Genomic DNA, 18774 nt, shown 5'->3' with positions numbered 1-18774 from the left:
ATGCACTTGAGCTGGGCTATCGATTTCGCCCCCGGCATCGGCACGCCACCCCTCGGCTCATCTCTAGCGAGCCTGGTTTTATCCCCTTCCCCCTTCGAACCTAGTTTAAAGCCCTCTCAATGAGCCCGGCCAATTCATGAGCCATGATTCTTTTTCCCCTGTGAGACAGCTGGACTCCGTCTGTCACCTTGTATCTGTCAACTTGTATCCTTTTGCGGCAATTTGGAAAGCCTTTTACATAAAAAGTCTGTGGTAAATTGATTCAGTCCTATGTATCCTATTAGGAAGCGTTTTGCACTCAGCACTTTGAAAGAGGAGCAAGTAATCTAGAGAAGCCTTTAGTCTGGCTTGTGTTCACCATTCCTTATTTTTGTATCTACCTATGAAGATACTCCAGACAAAACGATTGTGGTTTTATTTCTTGGCAGGAAGAGAGTCCCATAATATTTAACATATATGTAGCTTTCAGCTACCTTCAGTATTTAAAATTTCTGGTTTGATTCTTGCTGTTAAGCCAGATTTCTTATATTTAGTTTTACTTTTGAGTTTTTCTAATTTACCTTCAGCAAGGAAGAATTTGTAGAAATATTTTGTTTGTGTTACACTGTCAAATACTGGCTTTTTTATTTTCACTTTAGATTTCAAAATTTAGTTCAGGAGTTAATTTCCTGGTCAAAATGTTTTCTTACCTTAAAAATATGGTAATTTTCTGTAAGTCGTTCAATCAATAACAATTTCCTGAAAAAATTGTCATTCTAAAAGACCAATAGGAGTTGGAGAACGTTATGAAATCTACTTTAATCATTTGGTATAGTAGAAGTAAATAAAGTCAGAGATTTACTGTCTCTACTTTGAAAATAAATGTCTTGGGTTTTAGTTGGCTTTTGTATAGCATGGGAATTCTCTGTCCTATGGCAATTTTTTGTTCCATCATCAATTCTTAATTGGATTTGCAAAATTGAGTTTTTAATTTGATTTCATTAAGAATCAGATTTTCATAACAATATAGTTGTTGAAAATAAAAATATAGAAAGGAAGCATGGCAAGGAATATGGACCACACATCAGAGTAATGACAAATGTATAGATGAGTGTTTACAAGTAAACATAAACTAATGGAATTGCCTCTTTTTACTTAACTTTGCATGCACTGTTTTATTAACAGGAAATAACCCTAACTGGAGGTTATCAACATAGGTCATATTCCCAAGTTCCACAACAAGAACATGTTGTTGCAGTTTGGCATCCAAATTGAATAAATCTTTCTGTTTCATTTCCTTCTTTTATTACAGCTTTGTATCACATTTTATAAACCAGGGTAAATGTTAATATTGGCATTGTAAAATGTTGGTGTCACAGCACAGAATTTGTTCTTTGTAAATATTTTTATAAAATATAGCCTATCCTTATCATTGTCATGTTTCTATTACGGCAATTGGTGTTGAATTTTGTGTGTTCAGGAGAACTGGCAGAGAATTGAAAGCACAATGGCTCCTCCAACCTGTGACATGCAAGAAGAATGATGTGGCTGATGCTGTACTTGGTTGCTTTTGACACCTGAGTCTGGCTGATTTCAGTTTATAGCTGGTTTGGCAGAGGTTTTTGTACTTTACTGGGCAACATGGCCTAAAATTTCCCTATGTAAAAATATTGACTAGAAAATGGTTGTATAAAAATGATTGTCAGGAAGTGATCAGTTAGAAATGTTTATCCTTAAGAAAACCCTTGTTATTTGTTTCAGGAAATTGAAAGGTTGGAAAGTAAATTAAATCAGAGCCCAGAAAGGTGGCAGCTTTTGTGGGAAAGGGTCAAAATGAATCTAAAGGATGACACCAGACAAGACAATGTAAGTAGTAAAAGAGCTCATCCAATAGAATAATTCCATTCCTGCTATATAGGCTACCTGGGGCACTGACAAATTCACTGTATTTCTTGGAGTAAATACTGCTTTTAAAAAAACGAATATGTTGTTCTAACCCATGATACTGGCTCTGTATTTCTGCATGTAGAAAAATATATTTATACTTGTGCTATTTATCTAACTGCTTTTCCAGAGTAGATTAAGACATACAGACTAAATGGGCATGAGCATTTTACTAATACACAAATATATGACTTTATATATTTAAAAGATTCTTGAAGTACAAAAAAATTCAGTTCCTGAAAGTAGCCAAAAGGACATCACAGAGTTTCAGAGATGAGTAAAGATATTTCCATGTCTAAATGGAATTTTGGAATTGTAGATTCTGTAAAGGAAGGAAGTGTTCATGCTTGTGTTTCCAATTCTTGAGTGCGGTAAAAAGCATAGCTGACAATATAGATATTTTCCAAGTCAAAGGCTGCCTCTTTGCTATCTACATGCACTAGGAAGAATGTTAGATACTGCTTTTTGTGAGCTTTCCCTATAAACTTGGCACAGTGAGTTACCAGCTCAAGGCTGTACCCTAACTCTTCAGCTTCACGTGCTTGTTCAAATTTGCCAGCCTCCATGCAATGGTTAGGCCACAGCACTACTTCGTTATTTGTCCTTTGCTCTCAGGAAAGCAATATGCTTTATGTCTGTCAGAGTCATTCAAGTTCACTTTATACCCTAGACAAATTCAAGATGAAAAAAGTTTTATCCTAGCAAAGCAGAGGATTTTTTTATTGAATTGGAAGCAGAAAAGAAAATGCAAGTATAAGTATACCTGATACCAGTCTCCTGTCCTAGCTGTTGTTTAAGGATTCTCAGATAAATGCAATAGCTAAGGGTCAACCCTAAAGAACTCTATCTCTAGGATGCTGTCGTTTAGATTAAGACCAAATTCAGGATCCCTCTTGTTCCAGGTTATTGAGATTCTACTAAAATAATCTGGATCTATAAAGTAGCTCTTGGAAACTGCACTCTTTTTCTTTCCCTCCATTGCTTCCCTCCAATCCCTTCCTTTCCTTCCCTGTGAAATTAGGGAAATTTATTGTATCCAAATGTCTGACTAGTTCTAGATGCTTCTGAGAAAGCAAGGGAAACATTGTTCAAGATTATGTCACTGGAATAAACGAGGCTTTTCTGAAATACTGATTTCTCACACCATGTGAACCCTTCTGCTTAAGAAATTAATTGAATTGCCATCCCTCTGACTTCTTTTCTGAGGCAGCACTGACTTGTATTATGAAGATTTTTTTTGGCCTCATATTAATTCACAACTTGTGTTGTACCATGTGTTATCAGTATAATGTTGAGACAGTCTCACAATGCAAGACACATTGTGTTACCTTTTTTTCTTTTATTTTCATCTTTTTTAGCTCCGAAGACATCCTTCTGGCTCCTCAGGGATGATGTCAGCTAATCTACATTCCTTTCAAAAGAGGTCTTTGTTGGAAATACCTGACAGTGGGCTGGGTGAGGAACAGAGCGCAAGCATCTCTCCCTCTAATGGAGTAGATAGAAGAACAACTACGCTATACAATCATTTCACATCAAAGAATGATGAAAATAGGTAAACTGAATAATCATAGAGTATTTATGAACCTTGTATTAGATTGGTACAAGTCTCTGCCTTAGGAAAAAAAAAAAAGACATTTTCATATGCACAGAATGCTTTGTGACTACTTTATTCCTTCTTTGTGGTTTTGATTACGTTTAGTTGTCTTAATGGGTGGGCCTCTATCTCCTGACAGTATCTTTCAATCTTCCCCTTTATATGCACAAGCAAATTGTAGCTGCACATTTAATGCATCCAAAGTACTGAAACAGTGTTTATCAGTGTATCATAGTTACCAATAACTAAACTATTGGTTTAAAACTGATGTGTTTTACTGCAGTGAAATAAGCGTTTGAATATGCATGTAGTCATTTTGGGGCTTTTGTATATCACCAGTATTCATATTATGGAATCACATGCCATTTGTATTTTCTGTACCTTTCAGATCTTTTGAAGGTACGCTATACAAAAGAGGAGCTTTACTAAAAGGTTGGAAACCTCGCTGGTTTGTGCTGGATGTGACAAAACACCAGGTAAACCTTTTCAGAGAATGGATGTTTTTATGACTAGTTTGCTGCTTTTTTTATTTACTGGGTTTGTATAGATTGATTTTACAAATAATACTAATAATGATTATTTTCAGATGCAATGTGTGTGCTACATCATTATAGACCATATATCTATGTTCATCTTGTGTATCTTGTAGCTGATACAGCATTCTGAATGGACAGAGGTTTTTTAGTATTTTGTTTTTTTAAAAACAGTAATAACTGTTTACCATATAATCATAAAAGACTTCTTGGACTGGAAGTCATGCATTATTGTTTGGGCCCAAACATTTTTTGCCTGTTTCATACCTCAGGAAAAAAAAAGCCAGGTAGTGCCTGAGGACATTTTCTGGGCATTGTGGTATACAAGCAATTTTTTAAAGCACTGCTAACTCTAGAATGTCATTAAGCAATTAAGTCATGAGCGTAATTTGCCCTTTAATATGACCTCTTTATTTTCCAAAAGAACTAAAAACTTTTTCTGAACTAGAGAGTGAAAAACTTAGAAGGTATTTCCTAGACTGTAATTGGGATGCTGAGAGCTACTATGGTAACCAATAGCAAGTTTAATTCAGGCATTCATGTGCAAACTGTAGTAGTTACTGTATGCTCAGTGTGTATTTTACAGCCTCTTTGTTCCTCAACCACTTTGCCATGAGCATTTTTCTTTGCAAATGAAAGGGCATGATATACTCTGGAAAATCATAATCTGAATTGCTTCAGCAGAAAAACCCATTTACCTCACTTGACTTTTTAGTGTTTTTCTGTAACCTGTATTTGAGAAAGCTGACCTGGAATCTCTATATGAAAGTCTTTTCAAGTATGGAGAACAGGATCACAGATCACTCTGAAATGAGTTTGAATTTTGTAAATGACTTAAAATGAGTTAAAATTTCATCTCAAATCTGTATTTATAAAAGTCCTGAAATGCCAAGTTCCTGATTGAACAATAATTTCAGGTGCCATATATAGGAGTATTTTAGATTAGTCATAGTGACGTAAATTTAGTAGCAAAAGTATTCATAAATATTCTGACAAATCATTGTACAGCAAGGAATACTAAAAACAGAGGAGATCTGTTGGTCTAACCATTCTACCCAATTTACAATCTATGCCAGAATTCTGCAGTGGAAATTTGTGGTCTCATGTACTTTAAATAATGTTGGGTCATCAGGCAGTAATCTTCATTGAGCCAAATATTCCACACAGTGTGGGTTGTAACCTCTGAGACTCATGTATGCTTTTTTTAAAAAATATTAATTTATTGTAATCAATACATTTAAAAAATGTGTAATATAAAGACAGTCATCTCTTAAAATGCTAATTGAGGATTTCCAGATTAGTGTGGTAAAATACCAACAAATACGCAGATTATAATTATTCTTCCAGATATACAGGAGAAAAGATTCATTTTGCAGAAGAAAAAAATCCTTTAACATTTTTTGTATATCCAAATATCCTCCTGAGTATCATAGATGTAGGAGTAATACAGGTCAATCTTAGCTGGAATTCTGTTGTTTTTCCTTTGCTATGAAGGTTTGCTTTACTATTTTGCATTGGTTTATGGGAATTTTTTTTTTTTTTTTTTTTTTTTTTTTTTTTTTTTTTTTTTTTTAGAAAGCAAGTATCAGATTTTCTCTTCTGGAACTTGTTTGCATATTGAAACTCAATTTACAGAGTGGTTAACATTCGTATCAAAGTATCTCTGCAAGGAGGAAAAAAAAAAAACAAGCTTCATTCAACCACTAAGTGCAGTATAGGAAAATGTGAGTTTTCTATGTAGTTTATAATTATCTAAAAATTATACTTAAATTTTTGCTGATCACTTTAAATTCTTGAAATATAGAGAATAAGTGTTCTGTTAACTCCTTGGTGAAGTAAAGTTTTTGTGTTAGTTTCAATGTAATGAACAGTGAAGAAGTGGTTTCTGTTAGAAAAACTGGTAAGGAATACTGAATCCTAAAGACCAGGTTCTGCTTTCATCCCTCACGCATCCTCTGCCCAGAAGCAGTGCATGACTATTTGAAGCTTCTCTGCTCTGAAACTCTGGTGACAAAATGCTCCTCCCCCAACTCTGTGTCTGCACAGGAGCGGATGGTGGAGACTTTGCCATTACCCAGAGATGTCAAATAGAGGACTGGCCAGTTAAGGGCTATCACCAGTCCCACCATTTTGTATACACCAAACCTATGGTTTCTGTCAGTTGTGTCTGAGAAATTTCCTATGTCTGATGTCCTCGGGTCCTGATAATATTTGTGCCTCCCACCATTACCCCTCCATGCCCCCAAGTTGTATCCAAGAAAAGGGAAGAAGTGAAAGGTCCATCTAAATAGCATATTTGGATTGGTTTTTCTCTTGTCGTCTAGCTGCGATACTATGATTCTGGTGAGGATACAAGCTGTAAGGGACACATAGACCTTGCAGAAGTAGAAACTGTGATTCCTGCTTCTCCAACAATTGGAGCCCCAAAACATGCAAGTGAAAAAGCATTTTTTGATGTAAGTATATCTGGTCTTTACTTGATCTTTATGTGAAACTTTCTTTTCTTGGTGTGTTTAACCTACTACTTTCAGTCCTGCTGGAAGGTTGAGCTAGGAAGGAGCTGTTATGACAACTCAAGACAAAAAGTTTTTACGCAGCTAGCATCTGGCCCTCACTCTCAACAGCAGAAGTTCAAAAAATGTTACATTCAGACCCAATTAGTACATTGAGTATTACAGTTTAAAGTAAAGTTTGCAAGTTGCTTTTTCTATTTTGTGTGTTGACTTGGCTATCTTCATGTTCTTATTTTTCCTTTGCAGTTGAAGACAAATAAACGTGTATATAATTTTTGTGCCCAAGATGCACAGAGTGCTCAACAGTGGATGGATAGGATCCAGAGTTGCATTTCAGATGCTTAGAAAGGAAAAACGTTCCATAATAAAGACACGTTTAAGCACCTCTTCCTGTGAGAAGCTAAGTTCTGGAATGTTACTGACAGACAACCAGCCTTCCTTACATTTCAGCCATAAAAGTTCATAATATGCTAAAGTTCCTTTTCTGTTTAATAATTATAACCACCGTAACTGCTATTTTTTTCTGCAGGGAAGACTTTGAAAAATAATAATCCGTTTATCCTGAATTTCCACTTTCTTCAGTACAATTCCTAGCTATAAAAGTGGGCTGTATTTGCACTATCATCTAATCCTGGTTTTCTCATGTCAGAGCTGTTCTGTTAGGAAACCTGTCCAAAGGAAATTGTAGAAATTTTCCCTGCAACAGGAAGTGTATTTTCACTTTATTAATATTTTTAAACAGAATGTTCTTATTTCCAAGCTAGTCATGAATAAGAGGGAACATGTCTACAATTCCTAAAAATAAATAAATAAATAAAGCTTGTCAGTCCAATGACATATATATCAGGTTGCCAGTGTTTATAGAAAGTTGATATTTTTAAAGACCAAAAAGTGAAACTGCCCGATACCAGACTTTCAAGTGTCTTCTCGCTGTGCGGGTCATTCTCTAATCTTGTGCTCTACTGAGTGCTTCTGCAATGTTGTTATGGAATTTCAAATTCTAGGGATTATCTGAAGTTCATAGCACTTTTATTTTAGATTCTGTTTGCAATTACAATGGGATAAATGAAAGAAAACTGGCCAACACTATCCAGGAGAAACAGAAAACAACAAACTAGGAATTCAGTAGAAGAAAGATCTCTTATGTATGAGTTGTATATGTTAATTTATATGCTGTTCTGCTCACTGTAAAATAAAAACCAACAAACATGATAATGCACTAAACAATGAAGCAAGCACTTGCACTGAAATCTTTAAAATGCAGACATTTTGCCGGACAGAGGTAAGTTATTTATAGCAGAACAATACTAGCTAGTTAACAACATTTACAAATATTAAATATGTACATAATCAGGTTTGATGTGTCGTGATTTGATACTTTTTAAACATTTTTTGCACATAAATTGGAAGACTGTTTATAGATTTTTACATTTGATAAAATTCTGTTTGTTCAGCTTAAAATCCTGGCAAAACATTTTTAATAACCCCAAATTAGTAGAAGTTTTACGGTCTACGAATATTGATGACATTGAGTAGAATATGTAGGTAATTAAGCCATTGTTTTTATTTTGAAATTTTAATATGTTAAATAGCACACTAATATTACAAAAGGTTTGTATATATGATTCACTCTTTTCTCATTTTTCCAGACGTTCTGCTTGTAATTTAATGTCAGCCTAACCAAACTGACTATACTTATAAGATTTTTCAGTTATTAAATTGTTTGTGGGTGTTTTACAACTAATGTATTTTGTCAGAAAGGAACATAAATTTCTCACCACACACAATAGGAAATGCAGCTGTTTTTAATGCATTTGCAATTTCAAAACAAAAATATGAAGGATTTTTCTAGCATTTTTCAATTGACAGATTTCCACCTGTGACAATGGTGTTTGCACATTTGTATTTTTCTTTGTATATGAAGTACTTTTATATGTACTTTGTAAAATACTGATCCTGTTCTTAGGTTATATGAAAATATACATACCACTGCTTATTTTGTAACTTGTTAATTTTAACTCTTGTATGTTATGTGATATATGTATGCTAACCATCTTGTAATAAATACACTTCTTAAGGAAAAGTAAAACCTTTCCTTTTACTGTAAAAGAGAAAAAAGCAAGACTCACATGTTGAAATATTTCCACAGGCACAAGACAAATCCTTATTTACTCTGTATTAAGAATAGTGGGTGTATTAAAAACTATGTGGTCTTTTGTATACTTGTAAATATTCTTACATAACAGTTGCATCTGAGCATCCTTAACTCAAACACTTGTCAACAGTAACACTAAAGACTAAAGAAATCAGAATTTAAAGCAAAATTATCATTCTAACAAGTCTCAATGTATAGCCTTTACTAAAAGGCTAAATACATATAATGGTCATACTAAGTCGTTGAATAATGATGTTAAATATATTTTTTTAAAAAAAATCCTATATAGTATCACAACATAAATCAACTGCGTACTTTTGCCCTGAAACGTATCTCACTCATTTATATCACCTTATGGAAAAATTACCTAGTTCATAAGAAATAAAATATAAAAATGACAAGGTCGTACTTGAGAATGTTGCATCTAAATTGAATTACTGAGTGTAGTGTGGGATAGTAGAGTTAAAACGGAAAGGGAATGTGTGACGGAGGTAGGGGACCTGTGACAATTCTTGGATGCTGTGGTGCTTAGATAAGGTTTGCATATTGAGCTTGGCATGGATGCTAATGTTGCCTTAAATGTTGATCTCAATTTTTAGTGTCTGTATTGATGGAAAATGGACTTGAGCAACTTAACTTAAAAATATCCAAATAAAAGCTGAAATGAGATATATGATATTTGTGGTGTTTATATGATGAATATACAAAGGAATGGCAGGCATAGGTGTGAAGACACAAAGGTTGCAGTGTCCCTGAGGGACTCTTCTATACAAAATGAAGATTCAAACAGAGACACAGAGAAGATGTGAAGTTAGCATAGCATAACCTGCAGGGTTTGTCAGTGTGTTTGAGTTGTGGCAGCAGAAGTAGAGAATTAGGAACAGCGAATTTGCTTGGGAAAAATTCTGTGTACAAAGGGATCCATCTTCATATTCTATGAAAATTTTCCAGAAAAATGAATGCATCCAGGAGTTGGATAAGGTAAACATGCTCCCTCTGGTGTGTCATATCGCTATTCCCATACTGTGTATCATAACATTCCTACTGTTATCAGGGGCTTCACATAAGGGAAGAAGATTGCTTGCCCTTCTCTGTGTTGAGTAACAAAATGCCCACATAATAGGTGACGGGATGAACTGAGTCTAAGTTTTGAAGAGTTGTTACTGATATATTATATTAGTAATTTCTCTTTCCTATCTAACATACAAGTATTTTCTATAGAAGTCCTTACTTTTGATGGAACTTTAGAATTATTATACTAAATAATGAAATACTTAAAATACATAATAAAACACATCCCACACACATTATTTGTATCTGATGTTTTGTGAATTGCAGACATAACAAAAATGTGGTGATCTTGTCCAAATACTGTCATTTTGCCTTTTCATCCTGTAATATTCTTGGAGTATGTCTAAGTGGCTGCACCACATTTCTCATTTTTCATATTTGTGATCATCCAAATATTTTGTCTGTTCATGATTATCCTGTGGTTGCTTTGGGGAGTCAGAAAACTGAAATGAATCTACCAGTTCCCCAGTTATGCTAAAGTTCATGCTGAGTATCACTGTTGCACCTACTTTCTGGGGTTTTGTCTGTATTTGATCAGTTTTTTCCCAGGTTTTGGCTACTGTGCAAGCCAAGGGCAGTATTAGCATCCACATTCTCATTTAGGAAATTTTCATCTTTGAGTTTTTTCACATACAACTTTTTCTTAATTGACTGTCAAATAAGGATGCTTGCAAGTTCACTATTGTTTCCTCTCTTTAGGTACTAGTCCAGCTAGCCTCTCAATGGAATGGATTACTAATACAAATACTGTTGATAAGAATTGTTTTTGTGTTTCTTTTTGCATAATACAAAATCTCCAAAGACTGAATTTACCTTTTTTTATTTTTCTGCTGTACAACTTTCCAGTCTAAGCTGATACGACTTGTGACCCAAAGGGACTCTTCAGTTCTTTATCTTTAATTCACTATTCTTTAAGATTGTAAGAGCAAATCAATTAAGTGTAATCAACTATGGCTAGCATCTTTATCCACAATCACACTCCAGTAGTTAAAACTCAGATACTAACTTCCCTTCTTACCAGTGACAGTTATGGAAGTTTCTCCTTCATCGCAAGACTGCCTGTCGCGAGCTGAAGGGACTGAACACTGATGTCATTTCTGGTTTAGCAAGCAACTATGAAATAAGCACAGCTTTTAATGAGTTGAGATTGTCATAATGCTCACCTGAGTCATTCCTGAGAAGACAAGGAGTCTTTCTTAAACTGAGATATTTGATTTCATGTGCAGACTCCATATGTTACTCCTAGAAAGTTCTCAAAACCCAGTCTCGGAACAAACGGTAAAAGCTGTGTTTTAAAGGCAGACTCTCCACCATAATTTATTTGTCTATACCATGATCTCTATGCAGACCCTACAAACCAGGAGATGTGCTAGTGGCAGCTGAATTATAATTCCAGATTGCTAGTCATATCTAGCCAAAATACTGTCTGTCTTATCTTTTTCACGGTGGTCTAATCTGATTGTTCTCTGCTTCTCTAAAATATTGCTTGTTGTCAACATCCAATGGGAAATTGCATTTTGTCCAGTTTCAGGTTGCGCTATATAGTTCAAGATTCTTCCTTTCTCTTAAAATTTTGCTTACATGACAGAATTAGCACATTTATGAATAGGAAATGTTGCTTGATTGTGTCAAGTTTACTGTTGCTGTTGTCCATTGCCTACTCTTTGGTAAAGATGTTTTGTTTATGTGTCTTCTAGGAGATTCATAGAGAACCTACACTTTTATCTGTAAAACAGGCAATAATAGAAGATGGAAATAGTTAGGCTAAAAGGACGACAATATTATCCTGGAAGGAGATACGAAGGTAGCAGTTGTTTCAGGTGTTGAATGGTACTTCTTCCTGCCCCTCATACTCACCTGAGGCATAGTCTTGGTTTATTTTAAGATTTATTTATTGATGACTTATTTATCAATGTATATTGACAAAATATCAATGTATACATTGTTGTTTAATGAATTTCTCTCACTGTTCAACTCAGTAAGGATTCTTACATTTCAAACCCACTCAGCCTGTCACCAAACAGGACATCCAAAACTTGTAGTGTCCCTTTGTGTTAAAAGTCTCCAATAATTGTCAAAAATTTATACTAGGTACAACATCCCTGTTTAATGATGGACAGATGAGACTGCTTTGAGTTTAACATCCAGGAAGTGTGTTCTGTGCAAATGCTTTCTCAATAAGGAGAAATTACCAGGTAGCTCAAGAAACGAGCATCACACTGACAGCACAGAGGGCTTTGCTAGGTTACACTGGCTATGGGCCATCTTCGTTAGTAGTTCCAGTGAGTTAAAAATTCTATTCACATCAAGACCTCCAGTACGTTCAAAATGATAACTTCATAAAATTGTGTATAATTATGAATTAAGCTCAATATAGTAAGCTATAGTACAGGTAAAATCACTCTCATGTTTAAATACTTACATGTTCAGGTTTTGTGTGTGTTGCATTGTTTTTGTGCCACCACAATGGTTAAAACTGATTTTTTTTTTTTTTTTAATTTATTTCTGCTGTGCTCAGATTATCACTGGCAAATATTTTAATGCAATAGTTGAAGCAAATGCTTACACTAACATTTAATTCAAAGATACAGTTTAGTATAAAGCATTCAAATCTGTAGTGTTTCGTGCAGGCAAATGATTTAGGATTGGAATTTCAGAAAAAAAACATTGGAAAGTTGGTGATGCAATTACCATTGAATTTTGATGCAGTTGGACAGCCTGTTTCTCTGAGATGCCTGTAAGATACTTTTCTTTATTATATTCTTTTTAAATTTTCAAGGAACTTTTATTTCAAATATCTAGCTTGCTCCTAGTGCCTCCTAAATTAGTGTGTCAGTAATTCATGTATTTGCTTTAAAGTGAAATGAAATCAAGTTCAAAAATTTTTTCTGCTTTCCTTACTTTACTCAAAACAACTAGTTTTCTTCATCTTTAGAACTGTTTTCTGACAAAAAAAAAAAAAGTAAAAATTCAAGTAAAAATTAACTTGGCTTCTTCCACTTCAGGCTCCTGACTCAAAGGAAAGCTTGCAGTAAATCTCCTTTTCTGGTATGAGTATGTAGCAATGCCTGAAAACCTGGAAAATATCCCATCAAGTGATAATGAACCAGAGCCAGGAATAAATTGAGGAGTTACGTTATGGTATGTAGAATCATGTCATTGACCACTGTGTGTATTATGTACATTAGCAGTGCCAGGACACACTATAGGTCTTATTACAATCTCAGAAAGTACCATACTGTTGCTACAGCAATTAGACATCTGGTTTTAACCCTAAAATATCTAAGCTTTGTATCCTCTTCTTCCTACAGAAATAGTCTTCTGAGACTTTGTCTCTTTAGTGACACAAATTTCTGTAGAGAAATTAATTTTTAAGATAAACTCATTTTTATCAATTATTATTTCAGTTGTTAAAACCACACAGCTGACCACACAGTGGCATATGTGACAAGTTTCTCAGCCTAGGAATAAAAACCAAACATGCAGCTATTTCCTGTGATACTGAATGTGTTTTAGTTCAAAGAATACTGCACACAGATTTTTGTCATGTGAGCAGATTTTCTGTTTTTGCAATCAAAACTAAATATTGCTCTCAATAAGGTCATGTATACCCTAGCAACTTGCTATGGACTACCACAAAATTTTTTTAGCTGTTGTCAGAAAGGCCTCAGTATAAAAATACTTATCCCCTGTCCTAGGACACTGCATGAATGTTGCCTTATGATATTCAAATATTTCCTGAAAACACAGTTCTGTGTAACTTCTCCACTTTTTCTTTTCTCAGACCTGTTCACCATTTCACAGTGAAACATTATGCATATTTAAATTGTTTTAAATTAAATTCATACAATACTTGAGATAAGGACAGCTTTCCTTATTTCATGATAGTATCTCAAGACAACTTGATAACTTTATTTGAAAAATTAGTATGTGCAACCAAAACAGACAGAGATCCTTCAGTTTATCCTGGGATTCCAGCCCATTGATTTCCATTAATTTTCATTATCAGTCTGAGTTACATGAGAGTGTAGTGAGGCCTTCAGTGACACTTGAAATTACAAGTGACTGTATTACTGCTCTCATTGGTGTATATTAGAAGTTAGGATTTTAGATTAACCTTTGTATCTATTTTCTTCTCACCAAGCCAGGATGAACGGAGACTATGAAGGCTATGGACGTCAAAAAGTAGAGAGAGGCAGGGGAAAAGCAAGCCCTGGCTGGTAGTTAGTGCCTAACGCAGCAATGCATTGATGTCAGTGTAAAGCAGAGATCAAGATAGCACGTGCAAGCAGCTTAGTGCATGTTCATCTATTGGACAGATGATCGAATAATTGGAAAGGAAAAAGGCAGGTATCTATGACAGCGGAGTGTAGGAAAGCTCATACTGCACATGGGGAGAACTGCAGGTAAGCAGGCCATGGAACTGGATCCCATACACCCACATCTCCAGTAGCAAAGGAGGAGTTCCGATCTCCTTTGCTTTCCTCTGAGCAGTTGCATTATCTGTTCACCAAAATCTCCCTTTATACTTGTCTCGCTCCCAGTTTTGTGGTTTTGACCATTATTTGTCTGATCATGTCTAAATTTAGATAAGAAATTTTTGAGAAGCAGAGATGATCAGTGTTAATTTGTTCCCTAGAGGTGCCTAGAATACTTGCAGGTGCTGTGATATAATTAAAGCCAAAAGGGAAAGAGCCTTTGTTTTTCAAAATGCTCTGAAAATAGTGGCTAATTCAAGTTGTACATCTGTACTTTGGAATTTTGGGGGGTAGGGGAACAGGGTTAGTGATTGAGTTTGGTCTGCCATAAGGGATAAGGGGCCAGTTCGTAAAACTGGATCTGAGCCTGGATTTCAAACACTCTCAGCATTTGACATGTGATTATCGCTCTTTGGAATTAGATTTAACAGCACTGAGGAAAGAGGTTAACGTGAAGCCAACATCAAGTATGCTGAACTCTGGTCATTGAAAATACCATTGCTAATATTACTATAAGTGTATTTCCAGTAGAACATCACAGCTTTGTTTATCAAATGCAGACTTAGCCAAATTATTATCAGCTGCTGGAGATGGGTACAAAGGATGCATTGTCAAGTCTCTACTTTAATTTCCAAATTTGGGCCATTCTTTCCATGATGTAACATACTTATCTGTTATATGGATATTCTCAAATGTGGAATAATTAATAATACAGAATTTTATCCACATAGTAGAATATGGCTGCCTCTGCTTAATGTTTGTTGCTCTAATGAAAACAATTTCATTATAAATTTTCTTGCGCTTTCTTCAGTTAGCTGAGCATGAGCTACTGTCAGAGACAGCACAGAAGGCAAAATGGACCAGTGAGCTGACCAAAAATTGCTAATACAATGCTGTGTCCTCTTACTAGGGTAATTATTGCTAATATTATTTTAAGCTATTATGTAATTAATATTGTTATTTCCTGTAACAATGACAGAGTTCCTAGCGGTTTGAAACACAAATGGCACACCTAAAACAAAATCTCCTTTGATGTGTATACTGAATGTTTTTCAACCAGAAACCATGCAGCAAACTTGCCTGTTCCATTTTGTGTGCATAGGGAGGAAGCAAAACATAGAAGTGATATGCCACTAAAAGTGGGCCCAAATATCACCCATCGGTGCTAATACATACTTGAGGAAAGTAATGCTACTTAGAACTGTTACCTTTGCTCCTCTTAAAGGAACTTGGTCAGTAACATAACCACTTCATTTTTGTAGACTGCTAATACATGGTTGAAACAAACCTGAGCTTTTGCTGCGTTAAATAAAGATGTGCCTTTTAAAGACACAAGCACAGTGACACTGCACACTAGACACTGTAAGAAGAAATAGTCATACAGCCCTTGAAAAAGATGGCAGTTAAAACACTGTGCAGGATTACTTGCAAAATCAGAAGTGACCGTTATCAAACTGTGGTTTGCAGGGCTTGAAGAGAATGGGAGAGGAGAGAGAAACCTATAGTCCTTTTTTGAGAACAAACATGGATAGTAGTTACAAAGGGAGATGTGTACTTAGGAAACAAACCCTCATATTGGCCAACATCTGAATCATTCACTGCTGGATTAAAAAAATAAATGCTAATAAGGTACAAAATACTTTTTTCTTAAATTAGGAGTGTTATTCTGAATTTCTACATAAAATACAAAATCCAGGCCTTTATGAGAGGGCATGTACAAATACAACACATGCATAATAAGAGAAGTATAAAGTAGATCGTAAAACTGCTAGCCCTTGCCTTGTTACACAAGGTAGCATTAAATGAGGAGGAGAGGGACAGAGGAGTGAGCTGATCTAGGGTTGGTAGGACAGCAGCCAGGCAAATGGAGAAAATGGGAAATTATTTTTTACATACAAAACTTGAAAAAGGCTGCCATGTTGCTTGGTATTGCATAGGCTAGCAGAGAGCTTAGAAGAATGAAAGACTAAATCTCAAGCCCAGGATGGACAGAAATTGCAGACTGCATTTTTATCTAGGGTTGATGTGTTTGAATTACGTTGCAGGAGCATGGCAACCTTTTCTTCTGAAGGAAAAGACTGAGGACAAACTCAGAGGTGGAAAAACGTGTGATTTGCATTAATTTTACCATTTTAGTAGATGTTATTTAAATACTTTGTCACTCTGAAAGGGAAAAGAGGATTGTCATGAGGACAACAGATTATTAAAGCCCTTGCCAGAAACACATTCTGGATGGATGAAATGACAGCTTGTGCACCAGAGGAGTTGCCCTCTGGGATGGTGGCTTAAAACAAGTGAAAATGTGCAACGCAATAGGAATGCTTGGAAATGGTTAATCAGCATGAAAGTGTCTGCAGCTGCAAATGGCTCTGGTCAGCTGAGGGCAGGGTCTGGCTGCTACCTGTGCCTGGCAGCAGTGGGGAGGAGGGAGGCTGCTAGTCTCCACAAAGGTTGGTCTCAAATCCTTAAAAAAGGATAGGCCTTAAACTGAACAAACATGATAGAAGAGAAACATGCCTAATGCATCCTGAAACACACTCCTCATGCCGAGTGGGGTTTACTCCTACTTGTCCTGGGTACCCTCTCAAAAAAGAAAGGGGTCCTGGGCCCAGGTATGCCCCATGCACAGCCCAGCTGGGGCAACAGGCCCTGATAAGTTGCACCTGTGCCTGTATCTGGGGCAGGACTGTGTTGGGCAGAGAAGGAACGGCAGCGATGGCCGTGCCCATGACTCTGCCTTTGTTCCTGCCTGGGCAGATGAAAGGTGGTAGACTGGCAAGAGCAGTCCTCAGTACCTGCAGAAAAGGTGAGGCTGTGGGGCAGAGCTCAGTTGACAGGAGAACTGACTCTTTTTTTTTGGGGGGGGGGGGGGGGAGAAACTAGTCCCCAGGCTCTCCTCAGCTGGGTGTGAGGCTGAAAACCTATTTGGGATGATTGGTGACCGTGACCCTTGAGGCATGGCCCAGTGACCAAACAGCCACATGGCACTGGATGGTGTTAGGAGCCGCTGAATGGGAAGCAGCAAGGGTCTGTATTGGCTAGGAGCTGAGGCTGGCCAGGGGAGGGCTTCCAGCATCACAGCAAGGGCTCCTGCTTGCAGGAGTTCCTCAGGTGCAGCAGGACTTCTCTGCACCTTGACTGAGAAGGGAGCAGAAGCTGCCATGTTGCCAGAGTGTGTGGGGTGTAACCCAGTGCTCTAAATGTGATTTTGCCCAAGGAGGTTCCAAAAAGGTAAGTGGGGGGTATATAGAGTTTGTAGGGCAGTGTTGGAAGTTTTGATATGATGATGCAATTCCAAGAATTACTGTCCTCTAGAAACTGCTAAAACATGAAGGGCTTTTGAACAGTAATAGTTCAGTATGCAGTAGTCTTTTAGCATGGTATCTCAGGAATACGGTGTTGCTGTGCTTGAAGGTATGTTCTGTTCTGGATGGTTTGTCTGCAGCCTGTGTTGGGAAGATATTCAGAGATGTCTTTTGTGTTAAAGGACCTACTACCTGAAATGAAGGAATTCCCTGGTGATTTTTTTGTGTGCCATTTAGCATGTCACCTTCATCTGGCTTCATAGGGAGCTCTGAAGTATGTGGTGTGAGACTCAAATGCTATGATCCAGGTGATGAACTCAGTCCTGAAAAGGAAAGTTTCTACTTACTATTTGAATAGTTGTTCCAAGACCAGCTGCATGACTCGGTGGTTAGTGTTTGAGATGTGTTGCACCACTCTCTCACAGTACATTTTATGAAGAGTTGTTAAAGAAGCGTGTGGATACTGCATACTGCTTGAGCTGATCTCTATCAACTTTGAGGTAAATTCAAAGGTGTTTTCCCTTCCTTTAAGTGATAACACCTAGAGATTTGCAAAGTCCTAGCAAAAACTGCTAATATGCTATAGAAATAGAAGCAAGCCAAAAGGTGGCTGCAGCTGTTGTTTGCTACGTTATTACACATTTTGGTTCTGTATGTGCCTCTGTGGAAAAGAAGTGCTTTAGAATAAGCAAATAAAAATTACACAAATTGGAGACAATAAGTACAGTTAACCCACCTTCAGCATCTAATTTCTACATTACAACCGAGCTTTTCTGTATCCAATCCCAGCCTCCCAAAGGATTTAGTGTAGATCAGAAATACCTCTGAGCCTAATCATGTCAGTGGAGTTCTTCCACAGAAAAATAAAATACCAAATCTGCATATAGATTGAAGTGAAGTTGTGTAGAATAAAAGGAAGTTTGGACATTGTGTTAATGTGATGGTGAATATTTTGATGTTGTAATTTGCTTAAAAAGCGTATGTAAGCAATCGCTGCATGAGGCACTGAAGTCAGAATGACTGTTCAGATGCAAACATTTCCATCCCCCAACCAAGGATTCCTGATTCGTTTTGCATTACTGTGTGTTATAAGGCGCTGATAAGTACTCAGCTTTTTCCTGTTGTTAACCATGTCTTATGTTTTATCTGAAAAATTTTCATGCTTCTGTCATCTTAGAAAAGATTTTTTTTTTTTTTTTTTT

The 18774-nt window shown here is 36.4% G+C and overlaps 1 protein-coding gene across 1 annotated transcript in view; it reads left to right on the top strand.

Annotated features, from left to right (window-relative positions):
* Positions 1-7360, top strand: part of SBF2 (SET binding factor 2) — a 178794-nt gene extending 171434 nt beyond the window's left edge. The window contains exons 34-38 of the mRNA XM_009288813.2: positions 1741-1845; positions 3282-3475; positions 3906-3993; positions 6375-6506; positions 6810-7360. Coding sequence (XP_009287088.2) covers positions 1741-1845; positions 3282-3475; positions 3906-3993; positions 6375-6506; positions 6810-6908 — 618 coding nt within the window. The 3' untranslated portion in view covers positions 6909-7360. The remainder of the gene's footprint in view (positions 1-1740; positions 1846-3281; positions 3476-3905; positions 3994-6374; positions 6507-6809) is intronic.
* The last annotated feature ends 11414 nt before the right edge of the window (positions 7361-18774 follow it).

The sequence above is a fragment of the Aptenodytes forsteri genome, unplaced genomic scaffold (assembly GCF_000699145.1).
Source record: "Aptenodytes forsteri isolate BGI_AS27 unplaced genomic scaffold, ASM69914v1 Scaffold8, whole genome shotgun sequence".
Taxonomy (NCBI): domain Eukaryota; kingdom Metazoa; phylum Chordata; class Aves; order Sphenisciformes; family Spheniscidae; genus Aptenodytes; species Aptenodytes forsteri.
The sequence above is the reverse complement of the archived record's forward strand: the minus strand, read 5'-3'. Positions and strand labels throughout refer to the sequence as shown.